Source organism: Nomascus leucogenys, chromosome 1a, assembly GCF_006542625.1.
Source record: "Nomascus leucogenys isolate Asia chromosome 1a, Asia_NLE_v1, whole genome shotgun sequence".
NCBI lineage: Eukaryota > Metazoa > Chordata > Mammalia > Primates > Hylobatidae > Nomascus > Nomascus leucogenys.
In genome coordinates this window covers 86,081,229-86,096,311 of record NC_044381.1, presented here as the reverse complement: position 1 = coordinate 86,096,311, position 15,083 = coordinate 86,081,229, and the positions used below count along the sequence as shown (strand labels likewise).

The window sequence follows — 15,083 nt, the reverse complement described above, 5'->3', positions numbered from 1 at the left end:
CGTATGGAAGTAATGGATTTGGCAATGTGTGGGGAAGGTTGGTAGGTATCTCTTGAAAATATTTATGTTGTCTTTCCCTTCTCTTTCCCTGAATTCTTGTTAGAAAGGGCTTTAGGGTTTTCACAGGTCGAGTTGCTTTTCCTGAGCTACCTCTTACTCTAAGACCTTCTTATTTATGGAAGGAAGCATAATGTGATAGAGTTGTTAGGAATGGCTTTAAATTCCTGATCCATTTATCTTCCAACTGGGGGCTTTGGAAAAATTTCCTAATCTTACCAAACTCCTGTGAAATAAGGATAATACCACCACCACCAACAATAATACCTTCTTAGGATTATTGTGAGAGTACTTAGTAGCTACTGAATGACTGTTATTCCTCACTAAGAAAGCCTTCTCGGCTGGGCACAGTGGCACATGCCTGTAATCCCAGCACTTTGGGAGGCTGAGGTGGGAGGATCGCTTGATGCCTCAGGAGTTTGAGACCATCCTGAGCAACACAGTGGGACCCTGTCTTCACAAACATTTTTTTTAAAACTAACTGTTGCTAGGCACAATGGCTGGTACCTGTAATCCTGACACTTTGGGAGGCTGAGGCAGGAAGATCATTGAACCCATGAGTTTGAGACCAGCCTGAGCAACACAGCAAGACTGTGTCTCTAATAATAATAAAAAGAACAAAAGAATGAAAGAAAGAAAGAAAAAAAGAGAAAAGAAAGAAAACTGGGCATGGTGACATATGCCTGTAGTCCCAGTTGCTCAGGAGGCTGAGGCAGGAGTATTGCTTGAGCCCAGGAGTTTGAGGCTGCACACTTCAGCAACAGAATGAGACTCCGTGTCTACAAAAGAAGAAAAAGAAGGCCTTCTCCCTTTTTAAACTCACCTTTTAATAACTCCTTAGAGATCAAGACATTGTCCTTCCTCGCTACCCACCTGGAATGGCTGATTGAGTTGTTCTTGCATGAAGGCTGCCCTTGACTCATCAGTAGTTCAAGAGGGTTCTCTTATATGACAAATTTTTCCCTGAATGGAAGGGAAAAACATGTATTTTTACTGCCGAGTCACTGTAACCACCCCCACTGGCAGTAGGCTGATGAAGTAGGCTGGAAACAGCTGTAAATACATTTTTATGGGCCTGCATATGTTTGTGTGCTCTGTCTGTCTTCTTTTTCTAGACATGTATTCACTCTCAGTGACTTAGGCCTAGGTATCTGCTTTTTCCTCCCATGTAATTGGAAAAAAACAGCTGTTTTTAATTGGTTGCAAGTAGTTGGTTATAAACACATGTGAGGCACATATGATGAAAGAAGAACTCAGCGTAACTGACTTTTTTGTGCAACTAAGCATTGATGCCTGTGGAGCTCTTTGAGCTGTACTGACAGCATTGGCTGTCCCCATCTGGCTTTTCTCCTTTCTTAAGTAGTTATGTGGTCTCCAGGAGGCAGTCACTGCTCTGTCTGCATTGTCAGTATCCTTGATGGTCCTTCTCTTTATGGTTTGAGACTGGAAGACCCTGCAACTGTTCACTTGGGCCTTTCTGAAATGCTAAGAGGCTTGGATACCTTTTTTAGATGTACCAGGAAAAGAAGTAGTCTATGCCTTGCAGTAAACTTTTTTTTTTTTTTTTTTTGAGATGGAGTTTCATTCTCGTTGCCCAGGCTAGAGTGCAATGGCACGATCTTGGCTCACCGCAACCTCTGCCTCCTGGGTTCAAGCTATTTTCCTGCCTCAGCCTCCTGAGTAGCTGGGATTACAGGCATGTGCCACCACACCCAGCTAATTTTGTATTTTTAGTATAGACGGGGTTTCTCCATGTTGGTCAGGCTGGTCTCGAACTCCCGACCTCAGGTGATCCACCTGCCTTGGCCTCCAAAAGTGCTGGGATTACAGGCATGAGCCACCACATCTGGCCCTTGGAGTAAACTCTTAATTCTACCAGTGGAGTCAAGAATGAAATAGATTGTCTTAAATCTTCTTACCAAACCTCATTTTAGCAGATAACTTTAACTTCAAGCTTTATTCCAGAGAGGATGATGAGGGCTTTAACTTCAATTTGTTCATTTATTGAGTATCCTTAGATAAGACATCATGTAAAGCTCTATGGGTCACTGAAAAATGAACATTTTTTTGCCTTCAAAGAGCTTCCAATATAACAGAGATGACAAAAAGGATGTGCATGGGCACACACACAGACACATGCACTTGATGTAAAAGTGGCTTCCGAGGCCCATAAAAAAGATAATGAAGGAGGTCTTGAAGAGATTTGGGAAGATTGGTAAAGTTTTCATGCAGTTAGCATTTCAGAGGACCCTGAATGATAGATAGGATTTCAGCCCCTTTATTTCTCTGCTCCTACTTAACTACATTATAGTAAAAATGCTGTAAAAGAATATCTGGGCCAGGCACAGTGGCTCACTACTGTAATCCCAGCACTTTGGGAGGCCAAGGTGGGCAGATCACGAGGTCAAGAGATTGAGACCATGCTGGCTAACATGGCGAAACCCCGTCTCTACTAAAAATACAAAAATTAGCTGGGCATGGTGGCACATGCCAGTAGTCCCAGCTACTCGGGAGGCTGAGGCAGGAGAATTGCCTGAACCGGGGAGGCGAAGGTTGCAGTGAGCCGAGATCGCGCCACTGCACTTCAGCCTGGTGAGACTTTGTCTTAAAAAAAAAAAGAATATCTGGGCTGGATTAGGTGGCTCACACCTGTAATCCCAGCACTTCGGGGGGCCAAGGCAGGAGGATTGTTTGAGCCCAAGAGTTTGAGACCAGCCTAGGCAACATGGCGAAACCCCATCTCTACAAAAAATACAAAAAATTAGCCAGGTGTGACGTCATGTCCCTATAGTCTCAGCTACTAGGGAGGCTGAGGTAGGAGGATTGCTTGAGCCTGGGAGGTGGGGGTTGCAGTAAGCCAAAATCATGCCACTGCATTCCAGCCTGGGGAACAGAGTGAGACCCTGTCTCAAAAAAAAAAAAAAAAAAAAAGATATGAAATTGGCTGCAGGAAGATGGAAAAAAAGAAACACTTATTGGGTGATGGAACCCATATGTGAAGATGTTTTTTTTCCTGCATGCTTGTGTTCCACCATCTAATACACTCACATCTTTTCATTTCATCATATATTTATTAAAAACCTTACTATGTGCTAGGCACAGTTCTAGAGACTTGGGATACAGTGGAGACAAAAGCCCTGCTATCATGGAGCTTATGTTCTAGCAGGGGAAACAATGAACAATAAACATAGTAAATTATGTAGTATGTTTAAAAGGTTAGAAGTGCTATAGAAAAGGTAGAACAGGAAGATAGGAAGTGGTATTGGGGGGGCCAGGGTGTTGCAGTTGTATACAGAATGTTTAGTGTAGGCCTTACTGAGAAGGTCACATCTGAGTAAAAGCCTCAAAGTGCTTAAGGAGCTGGCCATGCAGAAATTTGGTGGAAGAGCATTTCAAGGAGAGCCAGCGTCAAGGTCCTGAAATAAGAGTGTACCTGGTGGCCGGGCGCAGTGGCTCACGCCTGTAATCCCAGCACTTTGGGAGGCCAAGGCGGGCGGATCACGAGGTCAGGAGATCGAGACCATCCTGGTTAACACGGTGAAACCCCGTCTCTACTAAAAATACAAAAAATTAGCCGGGCGAGGTGGCGGGCGCCTGTAGTCCCAGCTACCCGGGAGGCTGAGCCAGGAGAATGGCGTGAACCCTGGGGGGCGGAGCCTGCAGTGAGCCAAGATCGTGCCACTGCACTCCAGCCTGGGCGGCAACGAGACTCCATTTCAAAAAAAAAAAAAAAAAAGAGTGTACCTAGTGTATTTGATAAACAGCAAGGAAGTCAAGGTGTTAAGGCAGAGTGGGGGATGGGGATAATAGTGGGAGATGAAGTCAGTGGTGAGTGAGGCAAGGCAGGTTTGCAGTCATGTAAGCTCTTACTGAGGAAATGGGGTGCCATTAGAGGATTTTGAGCAAAGGAATGGCATGATCTGACTTATTTTAAAAGGATCACTGGCTGCTGAGTTGAGGACAGATGGTAGGAATGGGGCTGCCAAGAATAGAAATGAGGAGAACTAGTAGGGGTCTCATTTGATACAGGTGAATGGTGATGATGGCTTGAACCAGGGTAATAGAGGTTGGATTCTAGATATATTTTGAAGGTAAAACCATCAGGATTTCCTAAAAGACCGAGGAAGAGGGCAGTGCAGGTAGTTCAAGATGCCTCTTAAACATCCAGGTAGAAATGTTGAATGGTTTGAAGGTCTGGAGTTCAAGAGAAAGGTCTGGACTAGAAATAAAAAATTTAAGTTTGGATAGCATGTAGATAGTATGAAGCCATAAGACTAGGTGAGCTTACCAAATGAGTGTGTATAGTTAGTCAGGATCGAGCCCTTAAGATATTCCAATCTTTAGGAGTCAAGGGGAGGAAGCTGGGTGTGGTGGCATACACCTATAGTCCAGCTACTTGAGAGACTGAGGTGGGAGGATCACTTGAACCTATTAGTTCAGGGCTGTAATGTGCTATGATTCCAACTGTGAATAGCCACTGCACTCCAGCCTGGGCAGCATAGCAAGAAAACAAAAAGGAATCAAGGAGAGTAGCCAAAAAGGAGATCAAGAAGGAGTAACCAGTTGAGGTAGCAGGAAAACCAAGAGAGGGTGATCCTAGGAAATCAAATGAAGAAATTCTGTCAAAGAAGAGGCAACTATGTTGAATCTTGCTGATAAATCAAATAAGAGTTAAGATGAAGACTGAATTAACCATTGGATTTTTTGATGAATAGCATATGCTGTCATGTACTGAATTTTCCCAAGTCGAAGTCATATTGCTTAGGGAAGGACTAGGTAATTACAGAGATTTGATGTCCATTTTATCATTTGAATAACTACTGTTATCTGATTTTCAACTTCTCGCCTACAAAGTACTACTACCTTTTTAGGTATTTGTTCACAGTCTTGCCTTATCAGTATGTTGTTCAGGATTTTGTTTGATACCCCAGCCTAGAGCTGCCAGATAAGGTTCTTCATGAAGTACTGAAAGCATTTCCTATACCATAATCTGTCTTTTTAGCCTGAGGATAGAGTTGTTGGGTTTTTTGTTTTGTTTTGTTTTGTTTGTTTGTTTGTTTTCTGAGGTGGAGTCTCCCTCTGTTGCCAGGCTGGAGTGCAGTGGTGCAATCTCGGCTTACTGCAACCTCCGCCTCCTGGGTTCAAGCGATTCTCCTGCCTCAGCCTCCCAAGTAGCTGGGACTACAGACGTGTGCCACCACACCCCGCTAAGTTTTGTATTGTTAATAGAGACAGGGTTTCACCATGTTGGCCAGGACGGTCTTGATCTCTTGACTTCGTGATCCGCCTGCCTCGGTCTTCCAAAGTGTTGGGATTACAGGCATGAGCCACTGGATGATAGAGTTTTTTAAATAGCACTCTTAAGAGTGCTCTTCACTAATTTCCATTTAGCAATCATTTATCACGTCTCCTTCTTACATACCTTGCTCTATTTTTACTATCTTGTATATGCCAACATCTAAATTTTGGAAGACCAAGGTTCTTTACCTCTTCATGAAGGTCATTGCTCTATTGTTTACAAATACAAGGTTTATCTTCCGCTGTCATAATTTTTTATCTTCTGTCAGCCCCGTCCAGTCTTTTGGCCCCTATTATAAGTTCGTCACTATTGCCTTCACACTTAATTTCCTCCCATTCTTACAAAGGTGTTTGTTCCACCTATTATAGTCATGAGCCACTTAACAATGAGGATGCATTCTGAGAAACGTGTCATTAGGTGATTTGTTGTGCAAAAATCATAGGGTGTATTTACACAACTCTAGGTGGTAGAGCACAGTACACACCTAGGCTGTATGGTATAGCCTATTGCTTCTAGGCTACAAACCTGTATAGCATGTGACTATACTGAATACTGAAGGCAATGGGAACACAATGGTAAGTGTTGTGTATCTAAACATAACTGAAGTATCTAAACATAACTAAACATAGAAAAGATACAGTGAAGATACAAGGTTTTGTGTGTGTGTGTGTGTTTGAGACAGTCTCGCTCTGTCACCTAGGCTTGAGTACAGTGGTGTAATCTAAGTTCACTGCAACCTCCAACTAACGGATTCAAGCGATTCTCATGCCTCAGCCTCCCGAGTAGCCGGGATTACAGACGTGCACCACCACACCCGGCTAATTTTTGTATATTTAATAAAGACAGGGTTTTGCCATGTTGACCAGGCTGGTCTCAAACTCCTGGCCTCATGTGATCCGCCCACTTTGGTCTCTGAAAGTGCTGGGATTACAGGTGTGAGCCACTGCTCCTGGCCAAAATACAGTATTATAATCTTATGGGACCGCTGTCATTGACTGAAACATCATTATGCAGTGCATGACCATAATGGGTTGCAAGGAAAGGGCAAAAAGTCCAAAGACTCCAGCAAGAAAATTAATCCTGGTGTTTTGTCCAGGTTGCATTTGGGATTGATTTCAGTACAGAATACTTAAGTGGTCTCTTTTATAGCCCAAAGTGCCATTGAGGACAGTGTCCCAGCATGATTGATAAATTGCTATTAGACCAAGACATCAAGAAATCTTGACCACATTGCTTTCAGCTTTTAAGTCAAAAACATACTCATTCTTGGAGGACTTCATGAAGCAAATGAACTTGACACTAAACAAAAGCAACTGAAATTGGCTAGAAATGGGAATAGTATTCTGGCTCTTCAAAGGCCTGAGGCAATAAACCCCTGACTGAATGTTATGAAAGTGGGCCATAAGTAGAGAAGGGAGGGAAATTAGGACATACACATTTCCCTTAGTCTTCTCTAGGGAGACATTTGGCCTTGGCATTTAGAAAGATCTTTATCTGAATTTTGAGCAAGGTGTTTTCCCCTGGGATCCTGGGGTCCCCTAAGGTAGTAAGTGGATTACTGATACTGAAATTCTGTGAGATACCTTGTTCTCATTTTCTTTTCTGAGATCTTGCAATAGATATGGTTATAGTCTTCCCTACCGCCCTACCATCTCTTCTAAATCAAAGAAAGATTAATATATGGGGACTTTGGCCTCAACTTAGGAACTAAACTTAAAAAGGAGTGTCAGCTGGCCAGGTGCAGTGGCTCATGCCTGTAATCCCAGCACTTTGGGAGGCCAAGGTGGGCAGATTATGAGGTCAGGAGTTGGAGACCAGCCTAACCCACATGGTGAAACCCCATCTCTACTAAAAATACAAAAAAATTAGCTGGGCGTGGTGGTGTGTGCCTGTAATCCCAGCTAGTCAGAAGGCTGAGGCAGGAGAATTGCTTGAACCTGGGGGGCGGAGGTTGCAGGGAGCTGAGATAGTGCCACTGTACTCCAGCCTGGGCAACAGAGCAAGACTCCATCTCACAAAAAAATAGTGTCAGCACATTTGGCTAAGCCAGCCAAAGCAGATGGCCCAGAGAAATGACTGTTGGTTTATACAGAATTTTATAAACAAATGGCAGCTCAGGAATGAGATCTTTTTTCCTGGGTATGTGGTATTTTATTTATTGGTACCCATTATTAGCGATTTGGTCAGGACTTAGTTCAACAACCAGGGGGTGAAGTTGATCCTTACCCACAGTCTTAAGAGATGACCCTGAAGGGAGATTATGTGGGTTATATAGTTCTTGGATAAAAATATGCCCTTCCTATCTCCTTCCAATTTGATACTACTGTTGACCAGCACGGTCTGGTTAGATGACAGAGTAAAGGAGACCCTAGATTCTTTCTGATATTGGCATTTTGACTTTAGCTATTTCAAATTAAAGGAGAAGCTGTCTGGCTTATACAATTTTCTAGGACTAATCTCAAAAAGTTATTATATGTAAACTGTTCAGTAGCAGCTATATTCAATAATCTCAAACCTGGGAACCAGGAAAGAAACTATGAAAAACGTCTCTGAAGCCATTTATTGCTATGATTGTACACAGTCTTGGTTACCTTAAACAAATGGCCACTATAATTCTGCCTGTACCTATTTTCACCATCAGTCTCTGGGTTTATTGATTTCCTCTTCTTTTTCAGATTTCCTAGGTACCAGCATGGGTGGAAAGAAGGGCAAAAAAGACCTTGTGTTAAAATTGCTACCAAGAAGAGAAATCAGGGCTGGGCACGGTGGCTCATGCCTGTAATCCCAGCACTTTGGGAGGCCGAGGCGGGTGGATCATGAGGTCAGGAGTTCAAGGCCAGCCTGGCTAAGATGGTGAAACCCTGTCTCTACTGATAATACAAAAATTAGCTGGGCGTGGTGGTGGATGCCTGTAATCTCAGCTACTCAGGAGGCTGAGGCAGAGAAGCGCTTGAACCTGGGAGGTGGAGGTTGCAGTGAGCTGAGATCGAGCCACTGCACTCCAGCCTGGGCAACAGAGCAAGACTCCGTCTCAAAAAAAAAAAAAAAAAAAAAGAGGTCATATTGCATGAAAGTGTAAGAGAAACAGTTTTTCCATGGTCTGAATTTTCAGGCATTGATAGCCTTCAATTAGTCTTTAGATCTGATAGTTACTTTGTGTTCCAAGTCAGAAAGATTGGTTTGGTTGATGCACTTTAGTTCTATGATAGCTGATTCTTTATATTATGAGACCTTCCGGCTGTCTTCTTTTGACATACTTATTCTAAAATTGCTCTTTTCAAACACTATGCATTCAGCAAGTATTTATGCACCTGGTGGACTTTGGACATTGCACCCCAGGTTCTAGGTATGCAAGAGTAGGTAAGACAGATCCAGTTCTATTCTCATTGTGTACTCAGTGTCAGTGGTGTGATGAAATGGCTTATGATAATGCTGTAGAGCTTGTGCTCAGGATACCATTGAATACAGTGCCCCTCCTTTTAATTTAGAACTTCAGAAGAAAACCACCTATCTAATAACTGCCAGAAAGATTTAGAAATCTAAATCTTTTGAATGTAAGCTTCTAACTCCATTCCTATTTAAACTCTTCCGTCTTCCAAAGGCAGCTGATATGGTGGAAAGCACATTAGGCATTGTAGCCAGACTCTGGCTCAAATCTTGACTCTACCATTTTCTAGCTTTATGACTTGGGATAAGTCACTTAAATCCCCCCACATCTCCCCTTTTTTTGAGGCAGTAGGATTAAACAAGAGACTGTTACTAGATTTAAATCAAAGTTTCTTTGCTTTACCACCCCAGTGGTAATAGAGGTAGAAGTAGGATGTTAAAAAAGTAAAATTCAGAGGAGACCCATGAGCAGAAATGCTACTTGTCATAATTAACCTTATCTAGAAGAAATAGACCCAAAGGAACTTTTGGGGGATGGTAGGATCTCTCTGTCAAGACAACTATTTTTGGGTTCTTTAGATTCCTATTTATCCCTCTTCCCTAATTCTCTCTAGTTTATTTTCATTTTGACTAGGCCCAGCTTCCCTTTCATCCCACCTTAGGAACCCAGTGCTAGGGGTTCCCACCATGGCAGTCTACGTCAGTGCCTAACTTTTCCTCATCCTCTTTCTCCATGAAAAATCCACTAATCCTGTGTCCTAGTCCCTCTCTTTTTTTTATGGTTTATTAGCAAACTTGCTATTGGGCTGAGATATGAATATGATAAATATATTTTCCATTCTGGACAATTCAAATGTTATTGTCAAATATGGAGAACAATTTTGTCACCCACCAAATAAATTGAGTGCCTAAAGCTGGCTGAGTGAGCAGATGGGTGCAGTCTGGAACCTTTTGCTGTCATAAAAAAGATGTACATGGCAATAAGGAGGTATCTCTTCCATGAGACAAAAGAAGAGTTGTGTTAGGGGGCCAAAAGCAGAAGATACCCCTACAGCCATATTATTTCTGGGGAAGGGACATTGTTGTAGTCATTTTCCCTCTAAACACAGACATTGAGAAATATTTGGAATGAGTGAACAAGGTGGAGTTGGAAGTGGAAGGAGGCACTTGGAGCAGAGACTGTCTAATGATACTTTGTGGCCTAGTGGCGCCATGCTCCTGGTAGGGACCAAGAGGGAGTCCCTTGAGTAGATAAATGAACACTCATTTGTTTGTGTCTGGATGCAACACATTTTGCCGATTAGCCAAGGGCACATGTTTCTCTCTGTGTACTGAGTTGTCTGATGGCTCAGAAGGAACTTGAGCAGAATTTATGTGCATGTGTTCTGGATGGTTGTGATACCATTACCAGTGCAGTGGAACCTTTGAATTTATCCCAAGTTCATAAATGATAACATGTTTGTTTATGTTACAAGTTCCAGGCCTCTGGCACCTTTCTCATTCACTGAAGAAGGAAGCCTACAGGATGGTCCTTAAAATACAGCTTTCTATCGATATCCTCTTGACTTTAATCTATACATGGTATCTTTAAGGTCCACTCTCTAATTCTTATTTTCAGTACTTGGACCCTGCTTATTATGAAAGTGATCCAAATTTTTCATTCTTTCTATATCCTTAGTTCTCCCTGCTATTGGGGGAAAAAGTATTCTATTATTTCCCCCAGTGGTTTTGGTTTTTATGGTGTTTTGTGTTTTGTTTTGTTTGCTGTCTTCATCATAGAAACTGAGGGCAAACGGATTAGGATGTTTTTTGTACATTTAAGTCATTATATGCTTCTGGTTCTGCATGTCCTTGGTTCAGCTGCCTAACTATTCCCAAGCAGTTCAGTCTCATTTTGCTCATGGTTAGCCTTTTCTAAGGTAACACTTGGATTCTATCTTGGGGATCAAAAATTTGAGAAATGTTTTAAGTGGCTTTGGTTTCATTGACAATGGAATTGCAGTGGGTGAGTGTGGGCAATGCTTAAAGGCTAAATAAAGGCTCTTCATAAGAGCACATATGCTGAGAGGTGTTTCATCTTCTTTCTTTCCATAGCAACTTATCTGTAAGATTAAGCATTCTGCTGGTGGTATAATCCAAAAATCTTTGCTCCCATTCAGAGCTGTTTATCTGCCATTACTGGAACCTATTTACTTTCATTCATTTCATCATCTGATTTTTGTTTCCTTCTGTTTTCCCAGGTGGCATTGGTAGGGTGGTCAACGGAGCCTTCATGGTGCTGAAAGGACATCGATCTATTGTTAACCAAGTCCGATTTAATCCCCACACCTACATGATCTGCTCTTCTGGTGTAGAAAAGATTATCAAGGTGAGGCAGCTTCCCCTTCTGTCCTTTTAGAGAAATTCTCACAATTTATAATTAGAAGAAACTAGAACAATATATGTAGGACCTCATATTTAAACATACTAAAGGTCTATCAGAATTCTCAGATTTTAACATACTACAAAATATTAGAAAGCTGATATGAAAAAGTGATGCCAGGCATAGTGACAGTACCTGTAGTCCCAGCTACTTGGGAGGCTGAGGCAGGAGGATCACTTCAGCCTAAGAGTTTGAGGCCAGCCTGGGGAACATAGCAAGACATCATCTTAAAAAATAAAATAAAAAATAAAAATAAATAAATTTAAAAAAAAAAGAAAGGTGATTTAAAATGCTCTTTTCAGAACCATTTAGTTTTTCATTTAAAAATTTTTCTTAGAGACAGGGTGTTGCTATGTTGCCCAAGCTGGACTCAAACTTATGGGCTCAAGAGATCCTTCTGCCTGAGCCCCCCAAAGTAGCTGGAACTACAGGCATGCACCACTGTACCTGGCTTGGAACCATTTTTTTAAACTAATCACTAGGCTTTGAAACAGAGGTTGTCTTCTAGACACTACCTTGTATGCTGCAACATTTTCAAATGCCTTTGGCCTTGAGTATAATGAATTCTGTTTTCCAAACCTCATCTGGAGGTTAGGAGAGCCACTATCCCCTCAGTTACTTTGCATGTACTTTGCATTAATTGCACTCCTAATATGGCATGGATAAAACTACTGATTGCCAGAATCATAGTTAAATTGTCTCAGGATATATCACAAAAACTACTGCATGTGGTTGTAATTGAGGCTACTTGGGTACGAATACTAAATACTTGCATCATTTGCACATTGGCTGAATGAACTCTCACCTCTACCAAGAAATGTTTTTATAACTGCAAAAGTGGTTCCTAGCCTGGCCTGTGTCCACAGAAGGATAACCCACTGCCCATCACTTGTATTCCAGTTGCTAGTACCATTTTTTCCACATCTGAGAATGAGAATTCAGGGTAAATGATTAATTCTTGAGGTCCCTGAGATAATGACTTTTAAGTAAGAATAGATGATGTTCCTGCCAAAAGCTAAAATACCTTGATTTTGGCTGGGTGTGATGGCTCACACATGTAATCCCAGTACTTTAGGAGGCTGAGGCAAAAGGATCACTTGAGCCCAGGAGTGTGAGACCAGCCTGGGCACCATAGTGGGACCCAGTCTCGACAAAAAATTTAAAAATTAGTGTATACCTATGGTCTTAGCTACTCGGGAGGCTGAGGCTGAGGGATTGCTTGAACCTAGGAGGTCGTGCTACAGTGAACCATGTTCCCACCACTGCACTCCAGCCTAGGCAACAGAGTGAGACTCTGTTTAAAAAAAAAAAAATCCTCAATTTTTTTATTAAAATGACTTTGAAAACCTGAGAGTTTTCAGAGAAAAAAATAAAAATTAACTTGTGATTATTTTATTTAATAATTTTTATTTTCTTCTGTTCTTAAAAAAAAAAAAAACTATCCAGAGCTAAATCAAGTTGTGCTTGATGGCAGGGGGCAGCTGTCAGAAATAAAATATTGAGGCCAGGTGTGGTGGCTCACGCCTGTAATCCCAACACCCTGGGAGGCCGAGGCAAGTGGATCAGCTGAGGTCAGGCGTTCGAGACCAGCCTGGCCCAAAGGGTGAAACCCTGTCTCTACTAAAAATACAAAAATTAGTTGAGTGTGGTGGTGTGTGCCTGTAGTCTCAGCTACTCAGGAGGCTGAGGCAGGAGGATCGCTTGAACCCAGGACACGGAGGTTGTAGTGAGCCAAGATTGCTCCACTGCACTCCAGCCTGAGTGACAAAGCGAGACTCTGTCTCCAAAAAAAAAAAAAAAGAAATATAATATTGGCATGTAGGTCAGTATTTTTATTTGCCCTTAGTCCAACTTCCTTGACTTAGGCTTTGCTGGTCCTGTGGATCAGAGCTGACTTTCATGGCAGCACACATTTCCCCGTGGGGCTAGAATGAGGAAATCATTTTTACTGACTTTTTCTTTTTACAGATGATGAGATTTAAATTATAAATTAACTGTCCAAGATCACACAGCTAATTGGTGGCAAAGCTAGGATAGAGCCCTGCCCTTTGTTCTTCCCAGTCACCACCACATTTGCCATGCTGGTGGGAAGGCAGCAAGCAGCCTGATTCTGCTGCTGGATTCTATCCTTTCAGTAGGGCAGTCATTGAAATGGCCCAGTCCCTTGCATTGCTTTCCCCTCTCCTTTGGCCGATGACTAATGGGTTGACTCTGTAATGTGTCCTCTCTGGGCCTGTTGACGTCATTCTCTTTCTCAGACAGCTTTCTGCTTGGGCATCTCCTTTACAAGAGGAATTCCTGTTTGAGTGTGCACTCTGGGATGCTTCTGTGATAAGTCTCCCTATTTATTGTTTAGTCAACTGAAGTCCTTGCCCTAAATGTCATATGTTGCCAACTAGCCAAGTTCTCAGAGGAAAAAGCGAAAGAAGTGTTTTCTCTGTGAGGTTATCCAGACTGAACTGTGGAGCTCACTGCTTCCTGGTTTGCATGGGATCTGAACCCTCTTCCACCAGGAGGCACATTTAGCCCTTTGAAACATTAAGTATGTACAGATGATCATAGTGAGAAGGAAAGCAAAAAGCTCTGGAGTCCTCAGCTTTGCTGTCTCACAAGTGTCATCCCCATTCAAAGTCTGGCTGGGAATGGCATGGCACTAAGCATTGCAGGAAGGGAGGTGGTAAGGAGAAGGATGAGACCAATGGCCATGCTGGCCTCATCTCAATTGGAATTACTGCCTCACCCTGCACTTACATTATCCTGAAAGGCCACTGAGTCTTGACCCTTGGTTCTGTCTCCCATCTGGAAAGTGAGGGTGCTGACAGTGACTTACCACCCAGGAGTGCCTTGTGAGTTACCTGTGCCTAACTCCTATTTTAATAAATGTCACTTTCCTGCCTGCTATTTCTGAGAAGATCAGTGGCTCGAAGAGCATTAGCCACCACGTTCTGGTCCAGCCTGAGACCTGCTTTTCTCTCTCTACTCCCCCTTCTCTCTGTCCTTGTCCTTTACTGCCACCTTCCTGGCTAGGAGAAGAGTCCCTGTTGCCAGGGACGACACAGGGAAACCCCATCTCTATGAAAAATTTAAAAACTAGCCAGGCATGGTGGTGCCCGCCCGTGCTCCCAGTTACTCGCGAGGCTGAGGTGGGAGGATCACTTGGGCCCAGGATTGAAAGCTGCAGTGAGCCTTGTTCATGCCACTGCACTCCAGTGTGGGTGACAGAGTGAGACCCTTTCCCAAAAATAAAAGCTTATCATGATCACTTGTGTAACTCAAACACTTGTCACTTAATTGCTTTCCATTTTTATGATGTTTGAATAAGAATTGAACTGCATCCTTTTTCTCAGCAGCCCCTTAAGCTAAACTTCACTGTGCATGGAGAGGAAAATATTTGTGTCATCTCTCGTCTTGTCTCTTCACTTCTTTCTTTTCCTTTTTTTTTTTTTGAGACAGGATCTTATTGTGTCACCCAGCAGGCTGGAGTACAGTGGCACGATCATGGCTCACTGCAGCCTCAACCTCCCCCAGCTTAGGTGATCCTCCCACCTCAGGCTCCTGAGTAGCTGGGACTTCAGGTGTACACCACCACTCCTGGCTAATTTTTGTATTTTGTAGAGACGGAGTTTTGCCATGTTGTCCAGATTGGTCTCAAATTCCTGGGCTCAAGCGATCTTCCTGCCTTGACGTCCCAAAGTGCTGGGATTACAGGTGTGAGCCACCATGCCTGGCTCTTTCTCATGAACTTTGCCCGATGATGAGACATGTCTAGCCATATATTTATAGATATAGATATAGATATATAGATATAGATTTTTTTTTTCTTTTTTTTTTTTTGAGATAGTATTTCGCTCTTGTTGCCCAAGCTGGAGTGCAGTGGCGTGATCTCGGCTCACTGAAACCTTCTCCTCCTGAGTTCAA

General features: G+C 42.7%; 1 protein-coding gene across 2 annotated transcripts in view; it reads left to right on the top strand.

Moving 5' to 3' along the window:
- The window catches only part of DCAF5 (DDB1 and CUL4 associated factor 5), a 105,985-nt gene that overhangs the window by 83,404 nt on the left and 7,498 nt on the right, over positions 1–15,083 (top strand). For both annotated transcript variants that reach the window (XM_003263615.3, XM_030812521.1), the window contains exon 8: positions 10,984–11,111. In XM_003263615.3, the coding sequence (XP_003263663.1) occupies positions 10,984–11,111 (128 nt within the window). The remainder of the gene's footprint in view (positions 1–10,983; positions 11,112–15,083) is intronic.